The sequence below is a fragment of the Myotis daubentonii genome, chromosome 3, assembly GCF_963259705.1.
Source record: "Myotis daubentonii chromosome 3, mMyoDau2.1, whole genome shotgun sequence".
NCBI classification, from domain to species: Eukaryota; Metazoa; Chordata; class Mammalia; order Chiroptera; family Vespertilionidae; genus Myotis; species Myotis daubentonii.
The window spans coordinates 64,275,598-64,289,835 of NC_081842.1; the positions used below are offsets into that span (position 1 = coordinate 64,275,598).

The window sequence follows — 14,238 nt, forward strand, 5'->3', positions numbered from 1 at the left end:
GTTGATTTAGGGATCAGGGATCAGCTGCTGAGGCTGGCCCGTGGAAAAGACAAACCAAGCATTCACACCCCAGACCACTCAATACCAGCATTGTCTCCAATCCATCTTTCATAAGGGGGCTCCAAGAGGGGGAGGGGATAAGGGAAGAAGAGAAAATAAACCTTTTTAATCCTGTAAGTGAGATGGCAGGAGAGAGGCAAGGAGGAGCAAGCTATGAGCATGAAAAGTCAGTTGCCAGGAACGTTTAACTTTGAAATCAACTTTGGCTTTTAATTTTAGCCTCCGTTGTCAAGTTTATTCTCTGTTTTACATTCCTCATCCCATCTTTCAGCACAGGTCCCCCTCGACCCCCCATGCTTTCCTGCCCTTCTCTGTTTCACTCCCTTCCTCTGTCACACTTTGCCTTCTCTTCTTCTCATCTCCTTTTCCTCCTTTTCTCCCTCTCCCTCTCCTTTCCTGGACTCTTGCTCCCATTCTTTTATAGCCTGAGTCTCTCTCCTTGTCCCTTTCTCTTGCACAGTATCTCCAAGCACCATTCCCTCTTCTTAAGGAAATCAGCCAGACCTCGAATGGAGCTGTTGTCCTGACAACCTAAAGGTGCATCAGGCTTTCATTGAGGCTGGCGCTGCTGAAGGGGGCAGTTGTGCGAAGCGAGGGGCCACGCCAAGGGGCGGGCGGTGGGAGTGACGTGGAGGGGCTGTTGAAATCGGTGGGGGTAGGGGGAGGTGCTGAGCCGAGAGAGGGAGGGGCTGGAGAGAGAAACAGGAAAGGGAGGAGGGGGGAAAGAGGCTCTGGGCTGCTGCCGCTGCTGTGTGGGTTTCTTTACACTCCCTGCTGCCACCCGCCAGCCCGGGAAAGTGGGTTACAGAGGGAAGGAGCTCAACTCAGACAGACACTGGCAAAGGAGCATCCAGCCCCGAATAGACTGGAGAACACCCTCCGTCGGCAGCCTTCTCTTCATCTTTTTCTGGAGGGTTTTATATTTGTACTCTCTCTCTTTTGAAATTGTGTTCCTTTGACTTTCACCCCCTTTGCTTGGGTTTTATGAGTGCTTTGTTAAGTCTTAGAGGGAAAAGAGACTGAGCGAGGGAGAGGGACAGAGAGAGGCAAAGTGGAAAGGACCACAAACTGGCTGAGCCGTTCTGCCTTTGCTGTTGATGAAAGCCCTCCGTTGGTGAAGCCCCCTCGGCTCAGCAGCGCGCACACCCTCCAGAGTCCAGGACCCTCACCTCGCGTGGCCACCATGGTCGGCAGAGTTCAGCCTGATCGGAAACAGTTGCCGCTGGTCCTACTGAGATTGCTCTGCCTTCTTCCCACAGGACTGCCTGTTCGCAGCGTGGATTTTAATCGAGGCACGGACAACATCACCGTGAGGCAGGGGGACACGGCCATCCTCAGGTAGGGCTCTCAGGCAACTTTTCTACTGTGTGTGTGGTGTGGTGTGTGTATGTGTATGTTGTGTGCATGCCCGTGTCTGTATGATCTCCTTGAACTCCAGCTCCTCATGCTGCAGGCGTGTGTGTGTGTGTGTGTGTGTGTGCCTGTGTGTGTATGTCTTTCACTGACTGGCCGAGGTATCTGCCAACAAATTTCAAGGGAATTCCTCGGTCCCTACCAAGGACCAGGAGGGTTGGTTAAATGTTGTTTGGTTCTGAGGACCTTGTTTCTCTGACCAAGAAAAGGGCTGGCTTCCCCTCTGGTGTTAATGACTTCTGGACAGTATTCTTGCTTTTGCAATTGCAGATGCTTTGCGCTTCAGAGTTTTGTTGGGGTTCCTTAATTGGAAAGAAGAGTTGTTGAATTATGGCTCTGAGAGAGTGGTACACAGTGCTGCATTCTCCATGGTGTGTGTGTGTGTGTGTGTGTGTGTGTGTGTGTGTGTGTGTGTGTGAATAAGCACATCAGGACTCCCCTCTGCCCAGCAGGAGTCCAATAGGAGACTTGATGTAAGCATCTTCTAATTGACATTGAGGCAATAAATCAATCTTAGAACTTTGGTTAATTACTGAGCCTTTTCTGGAATGTGGATAGAAATCAACAAAAGAATAAAGAGAAGAACAAGAAGAAAATAATAGAACGTGCCAAATTGCAGATATTTAAGAATAGGAGTGTTAAGCACAGAGGTTAGGGGAGAATTAACCTGGCATGAAATTGATATTTCAAGTTGGTTACTGACCTCCAAGTCTTATCTCTGTGCAGCTCTACCAAACTCTGAAATATAACTTGGGATTGAATTTTGGAAAAGAAGAGTCCCAAGTCCTTAACAGTTTGACCCCTGTAAGGGACAGTGAGCTAGAGAAACTCGAATAGAACCTAACCATAATTCTAGTTCTAAAAAGCTTCAAGCTTCTTTTCCTGTATTTCTCTTCTTTCTAACCCCCTATACCTCCTGTATATACCCCTGGTCCTTTTTCCTAGCTTTCCTTGAATTTCCATCAGATTCTAATAAAAATTTTAGAAAAAGAATGAAAAAAAAAAAAAACCTGTTCTCCTTAGAGAGCCTTTAAAATCTCATTTTCTCCAAATAAAATGACCCAGTGTCAGTTTGTCTATCTAGCTAATGTTGCTTGTTGTGGCAATAAAAACCCCAGTATACAATAGCAAATAGACCTCTAATCTGTGTGCAAGGAGCTGATAGTGCATAAACCCTGGGGCATCAGGGAGCAGTTCTGTAGCAGAGCTGCCTACAGCAGCAAAGTTTTCTTTCCTTTTCTCAGAAATAAATTTGGTTGGCTGTCACAGTGTCCTGCTTTGGGATCTCTATCCTTGTTAGAGAGGAGTGTGTGTGTGTGTGTGTGTGTGTGTGTGTGTGTGTGTGTGTGTGTGTTGCTGCAGATGTAAAAACTCAGGAAATCCTAATGTGTAAGTACTCCTTCATTTCCTGAGCATTGGATGATTATGAATCCCAAAGATCCTACTCTCCAAAGCAGATTTTCTCTTCCAGCTCTCCAGCCTTGTAAACCTGCCTGCATGATTTATCCACATGGAGTAATAAGATTTATAGAGTAATTTATCTGTTTGCAGAGGGATTTGGACATGGTGCAGATAATGTTTTTCCAAACACATAAGCATGCTGTCTTCACGCTAGCTTTACACTCCCTGACATCATTAACCCTTTTGCTAATAAAGCAGTGTATAGAAATGTGTGCCATCCTAGAAATATTTTTTCACTGATTATAAGATTGAGTATGGGAGAAGTGAATACCCTGGATGTCTAAGTTTTTATTTAAATGTCCATGAACTTTTTGAGTTCTTCCTATATCAACAACGCCTATATCCTGAGCTATTGATAGCAAAGAGTTAGATAAGCCTTGAAATGTTAATTCAGAAAGAAAAAAGAATTCTTATACTTCCATATACTATATGTGTCTATGAGAGCCAGTCTCACTACATACATATCTATATATAATATACACGTTGCTTTTGTGTGTCTACAGCTCAAAAGAAATGGAGGTTTTAAGCTGTACACTTTAGTAGACATTACAGTGTGAACTGGGGGAAGTGAGAAAAGAGAATAAATATAGAAGCAGTTATTCCCAAGAAAAGGGAAGATAGACTCACAGAGCATGCAAAGTAGGCACCTGTGAGAGTCCCTTGCTTCCCCAGACCTCTCACCTCATGTGCCCTCCTTTTTATTTCCCTTGCCTTGGACAAGGCTTTATTTCTGGGTTGATGGAGCTTGATCAGAAGTAATGAGAGAGAGTTCCCTTTGTTTTTTTAGCTGACCTTCTTCTCAATCTCTTTAACTGAATCCAGTAAGCTTTGTGGGTCAGTTTCCTGGTGAAGAATGGTGCTCTTGCTTTCTGTTTACAAGTACACCCTGGGAAAGGCTTGCTTCTACTTTATTTGTGACATTTTACTGAGAGCATGCGCTTCCAGGGGAGGAGAGGAAGCAGAAATTGATTCATTGGAAGCCACAGTGAATGTTTGGCACTGTGAAAGTGACGGGGGAGATCCTCCCTCAGTGAGTGTGTGGCTCTGAATAATCTGAAATGGCATCAGGAAGCCAGGGGGGTTGGTCATTCTGGTGGCCCAATGACAGAAGGTTGGCCAACCGTTTCCCTAAAACATTTCGCTTTACTACCTTATGTCCATGAAACCAATGTGTGTTGTTTTTTTTTTGTTTTTCTTTTCTTTTTTTTGGGTGTGTGTGTGTGTGTGTGTGTGTGTGTGTGTGTGTGTGAATTGATGCTCATTTTTATATAATTATGATATTTGATGTAAATATCCATCTTGCTAGGAAAATGCACACTAGTCTTGGGGTCTTGTTCTGTACCTTCTATCTTTTGGAGGGAAAACAAAAGAGTATAGAATGAAGGTAACAACACCAGATGGAAAGAGAGATACTCTCATGTACGTAAATTTAACCTTGTTGTTTCCCAGAGAAGATTGTAGAACTTTATTGGTCCTTTATGAGATTATTTAAGAGCTGAAGGAAACCACAACACCATTCTTCATCTCAAAGGCAAAGACTCAAAGCAGGAGCACCTGGGGATACGTCCAAGGCCTTCTGAACCAGCATTTGTGTTTATATTTGTATCAGCAGTGACGTATGTAATGCACTTATTCACAGGACTTCATTGGTGGGGAACAAAGCCCTCCTGACTCACTGCCACCCCCTATCAGTATAGGCGTCCATCAGTTACTGGATGAGGTTCTACCACTAATCTTTCCAACCCTCTCTCCTTGCTCTCAGTCACCCCTACAGATTCAGCTCCTGGTTTATCTTGGCAGGTTGAAACTATGTAGCTCTCTTGATAAGGGAAAAGTAGAAATAGATAATGCTCCAATCAAATCTTTAAAATTTAATTTTCAACAATCTCGTAGAGTATATTTTCAGTATCAACAGCATATATCTTTAAGATAATTATAAAATACTTGATCTCAATGTATTTGTTTTTAAGGTATCTTAGTCAAAATTATAAATGCATGTATATCTGAATATATAGCATAAGTACAGATATGGTAAAATGCAGGTGTTTCACACTATTGTGACGTTCAATATTTTGAATTTGAGGTATGGAAATTTTATTTCACAATTCTGACTCTAGTTGATGTTTGTGGGATATTATAATACTTCCTATGGTGATGACACTTTTCTCATTTAAATGTAAATGTACCTAATAAGTGTTAGCTGTAAGAAACTTAATATTTAAGTTTATGATAGTTAAATTTTTTAAGTTTTCAAAAATGTAGGTATTTTTCCCCTGCATGTTTCTAGGGGCAAAAGAAGAATCAACACAAAAGATGTGATTAATTGACCATAAAATGTAAACGCTTTATGCACATTTCAAGGGGGAAAAAAGTGGTTTCCCTTCTATAAGGCTTCTGGAATGCCTACATTCACTAAGAAAGTGTCAACACTCAAACAAACTCCTGACACGATATGTGGTTTTCTGTAACTTATAATTCTCTATGTGAAAACAAACTTTGTGGGCATGGGTCTATAGAGAGAACTTGGAACAATCATAGGGTTTTTTGTTTTTGTAACTACATCACTAAAGGTAATCAAAATATATTGGTTACTAGAGGCCCAGTACACAAAAATTTGTGCACTCAGGGGGGGACGGGGGGTCCCTCAGCTCGGCCTGAGCCCTCTCGCAGTCTGGGACCCCTCGGGAGATAACGACCTGCTGGCTTAGGCCTACTCCCGGGTGGCAGAGGGCAGGCCCAATCCCTAGGTGCAGCCCCTGGTTGGGCTCAGAGCAGGGCCGATTGGGGAGTTGGGGCGCCGCCCCCTGTCACACTCAAGACAGGGTCTATGGGGAGGTTGCGGCGCCACCCCCTGTCCCGCACAGAGCAGGGCCAATCAAGGGGTTGGGGCACTGCCCCCATCACACACAGAGCAGGGCCCATCAGGGGGTTGGGGCGCCGCCCCTCTCACACTCAGGGCAGGGCCGATGGGGAGGTTATGACTCTACCCCATCACACACAGAGCAGGGCCCATGGGGGGGGGGGAGCTGGGGAGCTCCCCCCTATCAGACACAGAGCAGGGCTGCTCAGGGGGTTAGGGCCCCGCCCCCTGTCACACACAGAGCCACAGGGCGATCAGGGGGTTTGGGCGCTGCCCCTTGTCACGCTGAACCCGATGCCTGGAGGCATATTACCCTTTTACTATATAGGGTAGAGGCCTGGTGCATAGGTGGGGCCGGCTGGTTTGCCCTGAAGGGTGTCCTGGATCAGGGTGGGGGTCCCCACTGGGGTGCCTGGCCAGTCTGGGTGAGGGGCTGAGGGCTGTTTTCAGGCTGGGAGTGACTGAAGTAGGTTTCTGGCCTTTGCTTACAATGTTGCGAATCTGCTGGCTGAAGTACGACGGTATTTGTTACAATGTTTCTTAAACTGCCCGCTCAGAGGCCTGCAGCCACAGGCAGGGAACATTGGTTTCCTCCGTCACTGAGGCAAGCAAGCCTCATGTTAGTTTCAAGCTGCCTGGCTGCCGGCCGCCATCTTGGCTGACAGTTAATTTGCATATCTCACTGATTAGCCAATGAAAAGGGTAGCAGTCGTACGCCAATTACCATGTTTCTCTTTTATTAGTGTAGATTACTGATATTTCAAGAACCATCCATTGTCCATAAGATATTTTATTAAATATATTTGGTAAATAATGGAATATAGCATATTTTGTATTATCTAGGAATATGGCATATTATATACATGTTTTTAAAGGATGTTTATGATGTTTATGTTCCTGTGAGTTATATCATTTGTTGTCACTTATGGCCTGAGGAACAAATGCAGATTGTGATAATTTGTTTTTCTGTAAGTACAAAACACCTAAATACTAACACACACACACACACACACACACACACACACACACACATCACATCACATATTAAAGTGATTTCTCTGTTTTATGTAATTTGACTTTGAATGAATTATTTGTAGAATTGTGGTGCAAACTATTAAAAGTGACGGACTCATCCACAAAATCAGTTGGTGAGGTTTAAACATTGTGTTTCTTTAATCTGGTTCTATATAATAGCAAACTCAGGCAAAAAAGGATTAGTGCATTTTGCTGTGGTCTCTCGGAGCTCCACGTAAAAATGTCTGTGACTCACCTGATAGGAGGTGGCCCAAATGTGTGCTGGTCCCCTCACTGCCATTACCTGAGCCTTAGAGAGCTCTTCCCTTCAGACCATTCCTGGGGGCTTAGGACCATTTGCCCTGTTCTTTTCTGAGTGCCCTGCCTGTTTATTTGTAAGACTCAGAAGATGTGGACTCCATTTTGGATCTATCCTTGCATGCAACATGACTTTGAGCAAATTCCTTAGATGTTTTGAGCTTTTTAGTCTCTTTTATAAAGCACCTAAACTATCTATTTTAGTTACTCTATGGGGTTGTTTAAGGAAGCTGATAAGAAGTAAAGTAGGAAAGTTTAATTATTAGTGGTTTTCCAACCATATGCAGCCAGTTGTTCAGACTTTAGGCACATATTTTTTTTTTAAATCAGTGTTCTTCTTGAAGGTGTATCAAAGTTATTTGGAGTGCTTGTTAAAACAAATGTGACTTGGCTCCTATTTTCAGAGTTTCTGATTCTGTAGGTCTCTGGTAGGGTCTGAGATTTGCATTTCTAAGAAATTCTTAGATGCTGCTGATGCTGCAGGACTGGGCCTCACAACTTGTGAACCTCTGACCCTGCTACTACAAGTATATTCTGCAGATGGGCATCTGAAGTATTTCATAGTCGCCTATTAAAATCCAAAACCTTGAGGTCTATCCAAGACCTAATAAATCAGAATCTACATTTAACAAGATCCTCAAATGAATCATAAGCACATTAAAGTTGGAGAAGTACAGCTTTAGACAGTTCACAACTATGTACATTACAATCATCTGGGGACCTTAAAAACACTGAAGCCACACATTTTCTACTCTCAGGAATTCTGATTTAATTAGGTTAGGGCCGGGCCTGGGCATAGGTTTTTACAAAAATGATTCTGAGATGTTCACAATGTTGAGAACCACTGTGTTCTCATTGTTTGAGGAATAACAATCCTTTGTGGGCCAGCGTTTAATAACCATGTAGTAAAAAATTGGAGTCATGTTATATGGCTTGAAATAGGTCAACAGCAAAGATGTAAAAATTCAGTTGGGAGAGAGAAAAGAGATTGTCATAGTTCTATTTCTTTACCACACGATCTCCTAACTACTTGTCATGGAAAATGGGGTGACATTATTTTAATACTAGTGGCCTGGTGCACGGATTCGTGCACATTGAAAGGAAATTAGAAGAAAGATTCGTGCGGTCATTAAATTACTGCAGAAAATTACATGTCAAAATAGTATATATAATATAGTATTAAAAAAATAAAATACAAAATATTTTAATATCGCTACTTGCCCTTTCTCTATAATAGAAGTGTCAGAGATGAAAGAAAATGAGTAAAGTATATATGAAAATAATATATAAATTGATTAATAAATAAACAATAGTCTGTTGATGACATCACTTTCTTTTGGCTTCAGAGGTATGTTGTGCTAATAGTTGGTCTTCAGATACATTCTGGTGTTGTGTGCAACTGGCACCAGTGAGAGCTTTATGTATATTGTGCATGCACGAGTCAACGTTTATTTTTAAATTGCCAGTGTGCGTCATATGTACTAGCCAGCCAGTTGATTGGTCGGTTGGTTGGACGGATGAACAGTTGGTTACTTAGCCTTTTATATACATAGATGGATCCAATGTAAGTAATATCTATTGAAATAACATTACATTTAATTTTTTCTCAAGTTGATTGTCTTGTGTTCTGTCTTTCATTTATATTAAGCAAGACACAAAACAGTTCTAGGTATTTTTAATGTGATCACAAGAAAACTATCTTCATTATTAACTTATGCAAATAGGCTTAATTGTGTGCACTTCTGTTTTCATATATAATTTATAAGATAATAAATATTATAAACTATAATAACTAATATGTTTGTAGAATTCATCTCAACTTTTACATGGTGATCAGTCTGTCACTGAAACTTAAAGACAAGTCCGTGTCATAGGTAAAAACTTTCACCAGCAGTACAGTATGTCCAGATGCTCAATAAATACACTGAAGACCAAGATCTAAATAACTTGAAATAATATGATCTATTAAATGAAAATAACTGACAATTACTTGGCCCACTAATTAACCTACTTTATGATTAAATGAGATACTATATAGCCAAGTATTTTGTAAACTGTGAAATGCTATAAAATGTAAGCTCTTAATTAGATTATCATTATATTAGTAGTAGGGAATAACTTTTAGAAAATTAGAAATCTTTAAATAAAATGAGCTTTTAAATTTTATTTCTAGGATCAAGATTGGTCACTAGATGTTTATATCATTTAATTTCAAAACCTTGAAAGTCATACCTATCTTAGAATAGAGTTGAATTTTTTATCAGGAATACAGGGCAAGTGAAACCTTTTTATGGTAGGTAGTCACCTGTAATCAAAGCATAATCTCAAGTTAATGAATGATTAACCTTCACACACACACGTAAAAAAAAACAAACAAAATATGGGCTTCAGATTTTGTTACTTACTCTGGGACAAACTTGAAGAAATTTATAGTAAGGAAAGACATTGAATATTACACAGTTCACCATTTCATTTGAAAGTGATGTAACTGAGAAGAGAAAAATGTAGTTGGTTATCCTAAGATTTGGGTGACCATTTGAGAACTAGAATTAATATCTCCTAATTACCATTACGAACTCTGATATGATCTTCCTGGTTTTCATGCTATCCCATGATGAGCTGTTTTTAACCCAAAATGATGCTAAAAACTTCTCTCCCTCTCTTCTCTTCCTTATTTTCCCCTCCCTAATTCTCATTCCTCCCCATGATTCCCTTCCCCTTCTCTTATCTCCTCTCTGTTCTCTTTTCCTTTATCTCCCCTTCTCTTCCTCCTCCACCCTTCTTCCCACCCCCTCTCTTATCTCTTGCCTTCTTCTCTCTTCTCTTTCTCATCCCAACAAATGAAAGCTGCACTTAACCTGTGGAGGACCATCTAGCTAGTGCAAGTCAAGAAGGAATTTTGCAGGAAATGCTTCACGTTTCACATATTTTCTATCTATATTAACCAAGTGGATTTTCTTTCCTTTACTTGCAGGCTCCATGTTATCATATTCTCAAAGCCATTCTTGGCAGAATCTATGCAACTTTGTCTTAAATTTTCTTTTTGCTTCTGGTATTCTGCCTATTACTCAGATTTTTATCTGAATTCTTAGCTTTCCCCCACCCCGCCAGTACTTCATTTGTGTTCCTAAATCTTACTGCCACCTTATTGTTACTTATGGCCTTCTGCCTGGTTAAGTCTCCTGCTACTTGTTCTTACAGACCCTGATTTGGATGGCTGCAGGGAGATTGCAGTTCAGGTCTCTGACTTCAGTTGCAGACTAGTCTTTGCACAACCTCAGGGGTTACTCTACACCTGGTGGTCATTGTAGGTTATAGTGAAAATCCTTTGAGAAAGGTAGATTTTTTTCCCCCCTAATTTGCACAGAATTCACTTTGGGCTAACGTAGTCTTGTGGTGTTAAACTGGAAGGAACTGGACAGAGATCTAGACCCCTTTCCTGGGGTGGTGGAGGGACTTTGTGATAAACCCTTCTGTAGGTACCTGGGGTTTTCTGGCATGCAGAACAAGGTCTCATGAAACTTTCCTAGCAGTTGAACGGTGGAGCCAAGGGAGATCCAATATGTTACAGCAAAAAAAGGACAGAGCACAGTAAGGGAAATAGCAGGTCAGCAACTCTCAGTGAACCCCACAGGGAGGCCTGTCAGATCTCAGTAGAGACTCAGGCACGAGGCTGAGGATTAGAGAAGGAGGAGAGTCCTTGGGACAAGGGCTGGCTTACCCAGGGCAGAACCTTCAGGAATAAGGGACTCATACCCCTGACATATTCTTAAAATAGGTAACTTAGTGAAGTATAAAGTGAATCTCTGTATCAAAACTATTATCAACAAAGGGTGACGCAGATATGAATCTCAGAGTACTAAGCTCCATCTTTTAAAACTCTTGCTGTGTAAGTTCAGGATCATAAAACCTGGTCCAGCTCGGTAGGGAAAAGATGGAGGCAAAGGTCCAAAATGAAGTGAGAATTTGGCACTACCTGCTTCTCCCTGCTTTAGGTGCTTTACTGGATTACATATTTAGCCTGCTTAGAACTTCCAAGATTCCATATAGTTATCAGAACCATGGACCTGACTATCTCAGGCCTTTTGTGTTCTAATGTTGATCTAGAAATGAGACCAGATCCTTCAAAGCTTCTCATCATCCACAACATAAAATCAAAGCTCCCTCTACAGGCTAATTCTTCATGACCTGCTACCTCATTGTGCTCACTAATTCAGAACCACTTACAGTTTCTGCTCATGGGCATGTGAATGTGTGTACACAGTAGTGCTGGTTCTTACCTGTTTTTTAAAAAATATATATATTATTGATTTTTTTTTACAGAGAGGAATGGAGAGGGATAGAGAGTTAGAAACATCGATGAGAGAGAAACATCAGTCAGCTGCCTCCTGCTCACTCCCTACTGGGGATGTGCCAGCAGCCAAGGTACATGCCCTTGACCGGAATCGAACCTGGGACCCTTCAGTCCACAGGCCGATGCTCTATCCACTGAGCAAAACCAGTTAGTGCTGGTTCTTACCTTTGTTCACGTTGTTCTCCCTGTCTGAAGCCTCCTTTCCTCCCTCACGAAATCCCCACCACTATACTTCTTTGCTAGGTACCTCCTTGCTGTTCCTTCCAGGTTCAAGGCTAGTTCTGGTAGTTCTAATGCTATTTCATCTAGGAAATCTTTTCTAATTCTCCCATACTGGGCTAAGTACTCTGTGTATTATTGCTGATTATATATATATATACTAGTGGCCCGGTGAACAAAATTTATGCACAAGGCAGGGGTTCCCCCAGTCCAGCCTGCACCCTCTCCAATCGGGGACCAGTTGGAGGATGACTGAGTGCCGGAAGATGTCTAAACTGGCAGTCAGACATCCCCTCTGGTAATCCGGGACCACTGGCTCCTAACTGCTCAACTGCCTGCCTGCCTGATCGCCCCTAACTTCCTCTGTCTGCCTGCCTGATCACCCCTAATTACCTTCCCCTGCCGGCCTGATCTTGCCCCAAATTGCCCTCTCCTGCTGGCCTGGTTGCCCCAACTGCCCTCTTCTGCTGGCCAGATCTTGCCCCCAATTGCCCTCTCCTGCTGGCCTGATCTCACCCCCAACTGTCCTCCCCTACTGGCCTGATCGCCCCTAACTGCCTCTGCCTCAGCCCCCATCACCATGGCTTTGTCTGAAAGGAAGTCGGACGTTTGGAAGATGGCTGGTGGACTGTCTAGTTAGCATATTACCCTTTTATTAGTATAGATAGATTATATAGGATAGGATTGGTTAAATGGTGGAGGGGGGAATCCTTTTTGAACAGGAGGAGATGCTCGTGGCAGATAAAAATACATAATCCCTATATCTGGACTGATAGCCAGCCATATGCGCTATACTGCCAAACTGTTCCTTAAAAAGAATGAATCACTTTCTTTCACCTTACACCAAACAGCTGTTGCCCTTAAAACCCCTTCTCAACCCCCACCTTAGGTTCTGCCTTTGCACTTTACCCAGATTTGGTTCTGATTGGTCAGTTTCTATGCCAGTCAGCATGAAAAGCTCTGCTTCTTAGGCAGCCATTGGCTCCTCACAGTTCACCCAGATTTGCTTCTGATTGGTCGGTTTCTATGCCAGTCAGCATCTCCGGGCCTATCTCCAGGCCTGATCAGAGAGGTGGGGCTGATCAGCAGCCCCTGTGGAGACCCGTAGAGAAAGAGAGAGGCAAGGGCTGATCAACAGCTGCCACGGAGGCTATGGATCAGACCCTGCTTCTTTCTCCAGGCCTCTCTCTGGGCTTCATCCTCAGCCCCCTCAGCAGTCAGTGCTGGGTCACCATGGCAACCCAGTACTGACTGCAGGACTGACTTCTGGTAGGTTGAGACTTTGGTCATTTTGGATGTTACAGACCCTGGGTTTTTATATATTAGAATAGTGAAAATAGTGAAATGATTATATATATAGAGGTTTTATATATATCCTATATAATAAAGAGCTAATATGCAAATGGACATCATGCCCTCGTCCCCTCGCACCCTTGTGCCAGAACTGCTCAGGCACTCAACACTGGGGACAGAGGAATGGGGACTAGCCAGGCACAAATGAGCTCACAGGAGAGGAATGGGGACCAGCCAGGCTGCAGCCCGAGAGAGGGACAAGCCACCTGCCCCACAGTCCTGGGCACCAGTGCCTGTGCCTGTGCCTGTGGCCTGGGAGAGGGACAAGCTGCCTGCCCCATGGTCCCGGGTGCCTGTGGTTGTGGCCCAGGTGAAGCTGCCCACTCTCAGTCCCCTGTGGTTGCCGCTGGCCTGGGCAAAGCTGTCCTGGGTCCTGGGTGCCTGGTGCCAGCCAGAGGGAGAGAAGTCTGGGTCCCAGGTGCCTACGACTGGTGGGAGGAGAGAATCCTGGGTCCTGGGTGCGGGTTGAGGTGGAGTCAGTTAGGGGCGATCAGGCCAGCAGGGGAGAGTGGTTGGGGGTGATCAGCAGGCAGGCAGAGGTGGTTAGGGGCGATCAGGCATGCAGATAGAGGGTAGTGACAATTAGGCATGCAGGCAGGTGTGTGGTTAGGAGCCAGCAGTCCCATATTGCGAGAAGCAGTCAGACATCCCCCGAGGGGTCCTGCATTGGAGAGGGTGCAGGCCAGGCTGAGGGGACCCGCCCCCCCCCCCCCCATGCATAAATTTCTTCGTGCACTGGGCCTCTAATTTTATATATATATATTAGTGAAAATATTGCTACAATCAAGTTAATTAACACATTAACACATCTATCACCTCAGATAGCTGCTTTTTTTTTTTCTGTAAGTGGGTGAGAACACCCAAGATTCACTGCCCTAGCAAACTTCAAGTATATAAGACAACATAATTAACCATAGTCACCATGTTGTTCATTAGATCTCCAGAATTAGTCATTGTATAACTGCAAGTTTATATGCTATGACCACCATCTTCCCATTTCCACCCCCTTCAGTTCCTGGCAACTACCATTCTACTCTCTGTTTCTATGACTTCGACTTTTTTAGATTTCACATATGAGATCATCAGTATTTCTTTCACTATTTAGCTTTTTTTTTTTTCTTTTAGCATAATGCCTTCCAGGTTCATCCACATTGCTACAAATGACAGGGTTTTCTTATTTTTTATA

The 14,238-nt window shown here is 43.2% G+C and overlaps 1 protein-coding gene across 2 annotated transcripts in view; it reads left to right on the forward strand.

The window, feature by feature from the left end:
* Positions 1-765: 765 nt before the first annotated feature.
* The window catches only part of LSAMP (limbic system associated membrane protein), a 651,671-nt gene continuing 638,198 nt past the window's right edge, over positions 766-14,238 (forward strand). For both annotated transcript variants that reach the window (XM_059687782.1, XM_059687783.1), the window contains exon 1: positions 766-1,398. In XM_059687782.1, the coding sequence (XP_059543765.1) occupies positions 1,244-1,398 (155 nt within the window). In that variant the 5' untranslated portion in view covers positions 766-1,243. The remainder of the gene's footprint in view (positions 1,399-14,238) is intronic.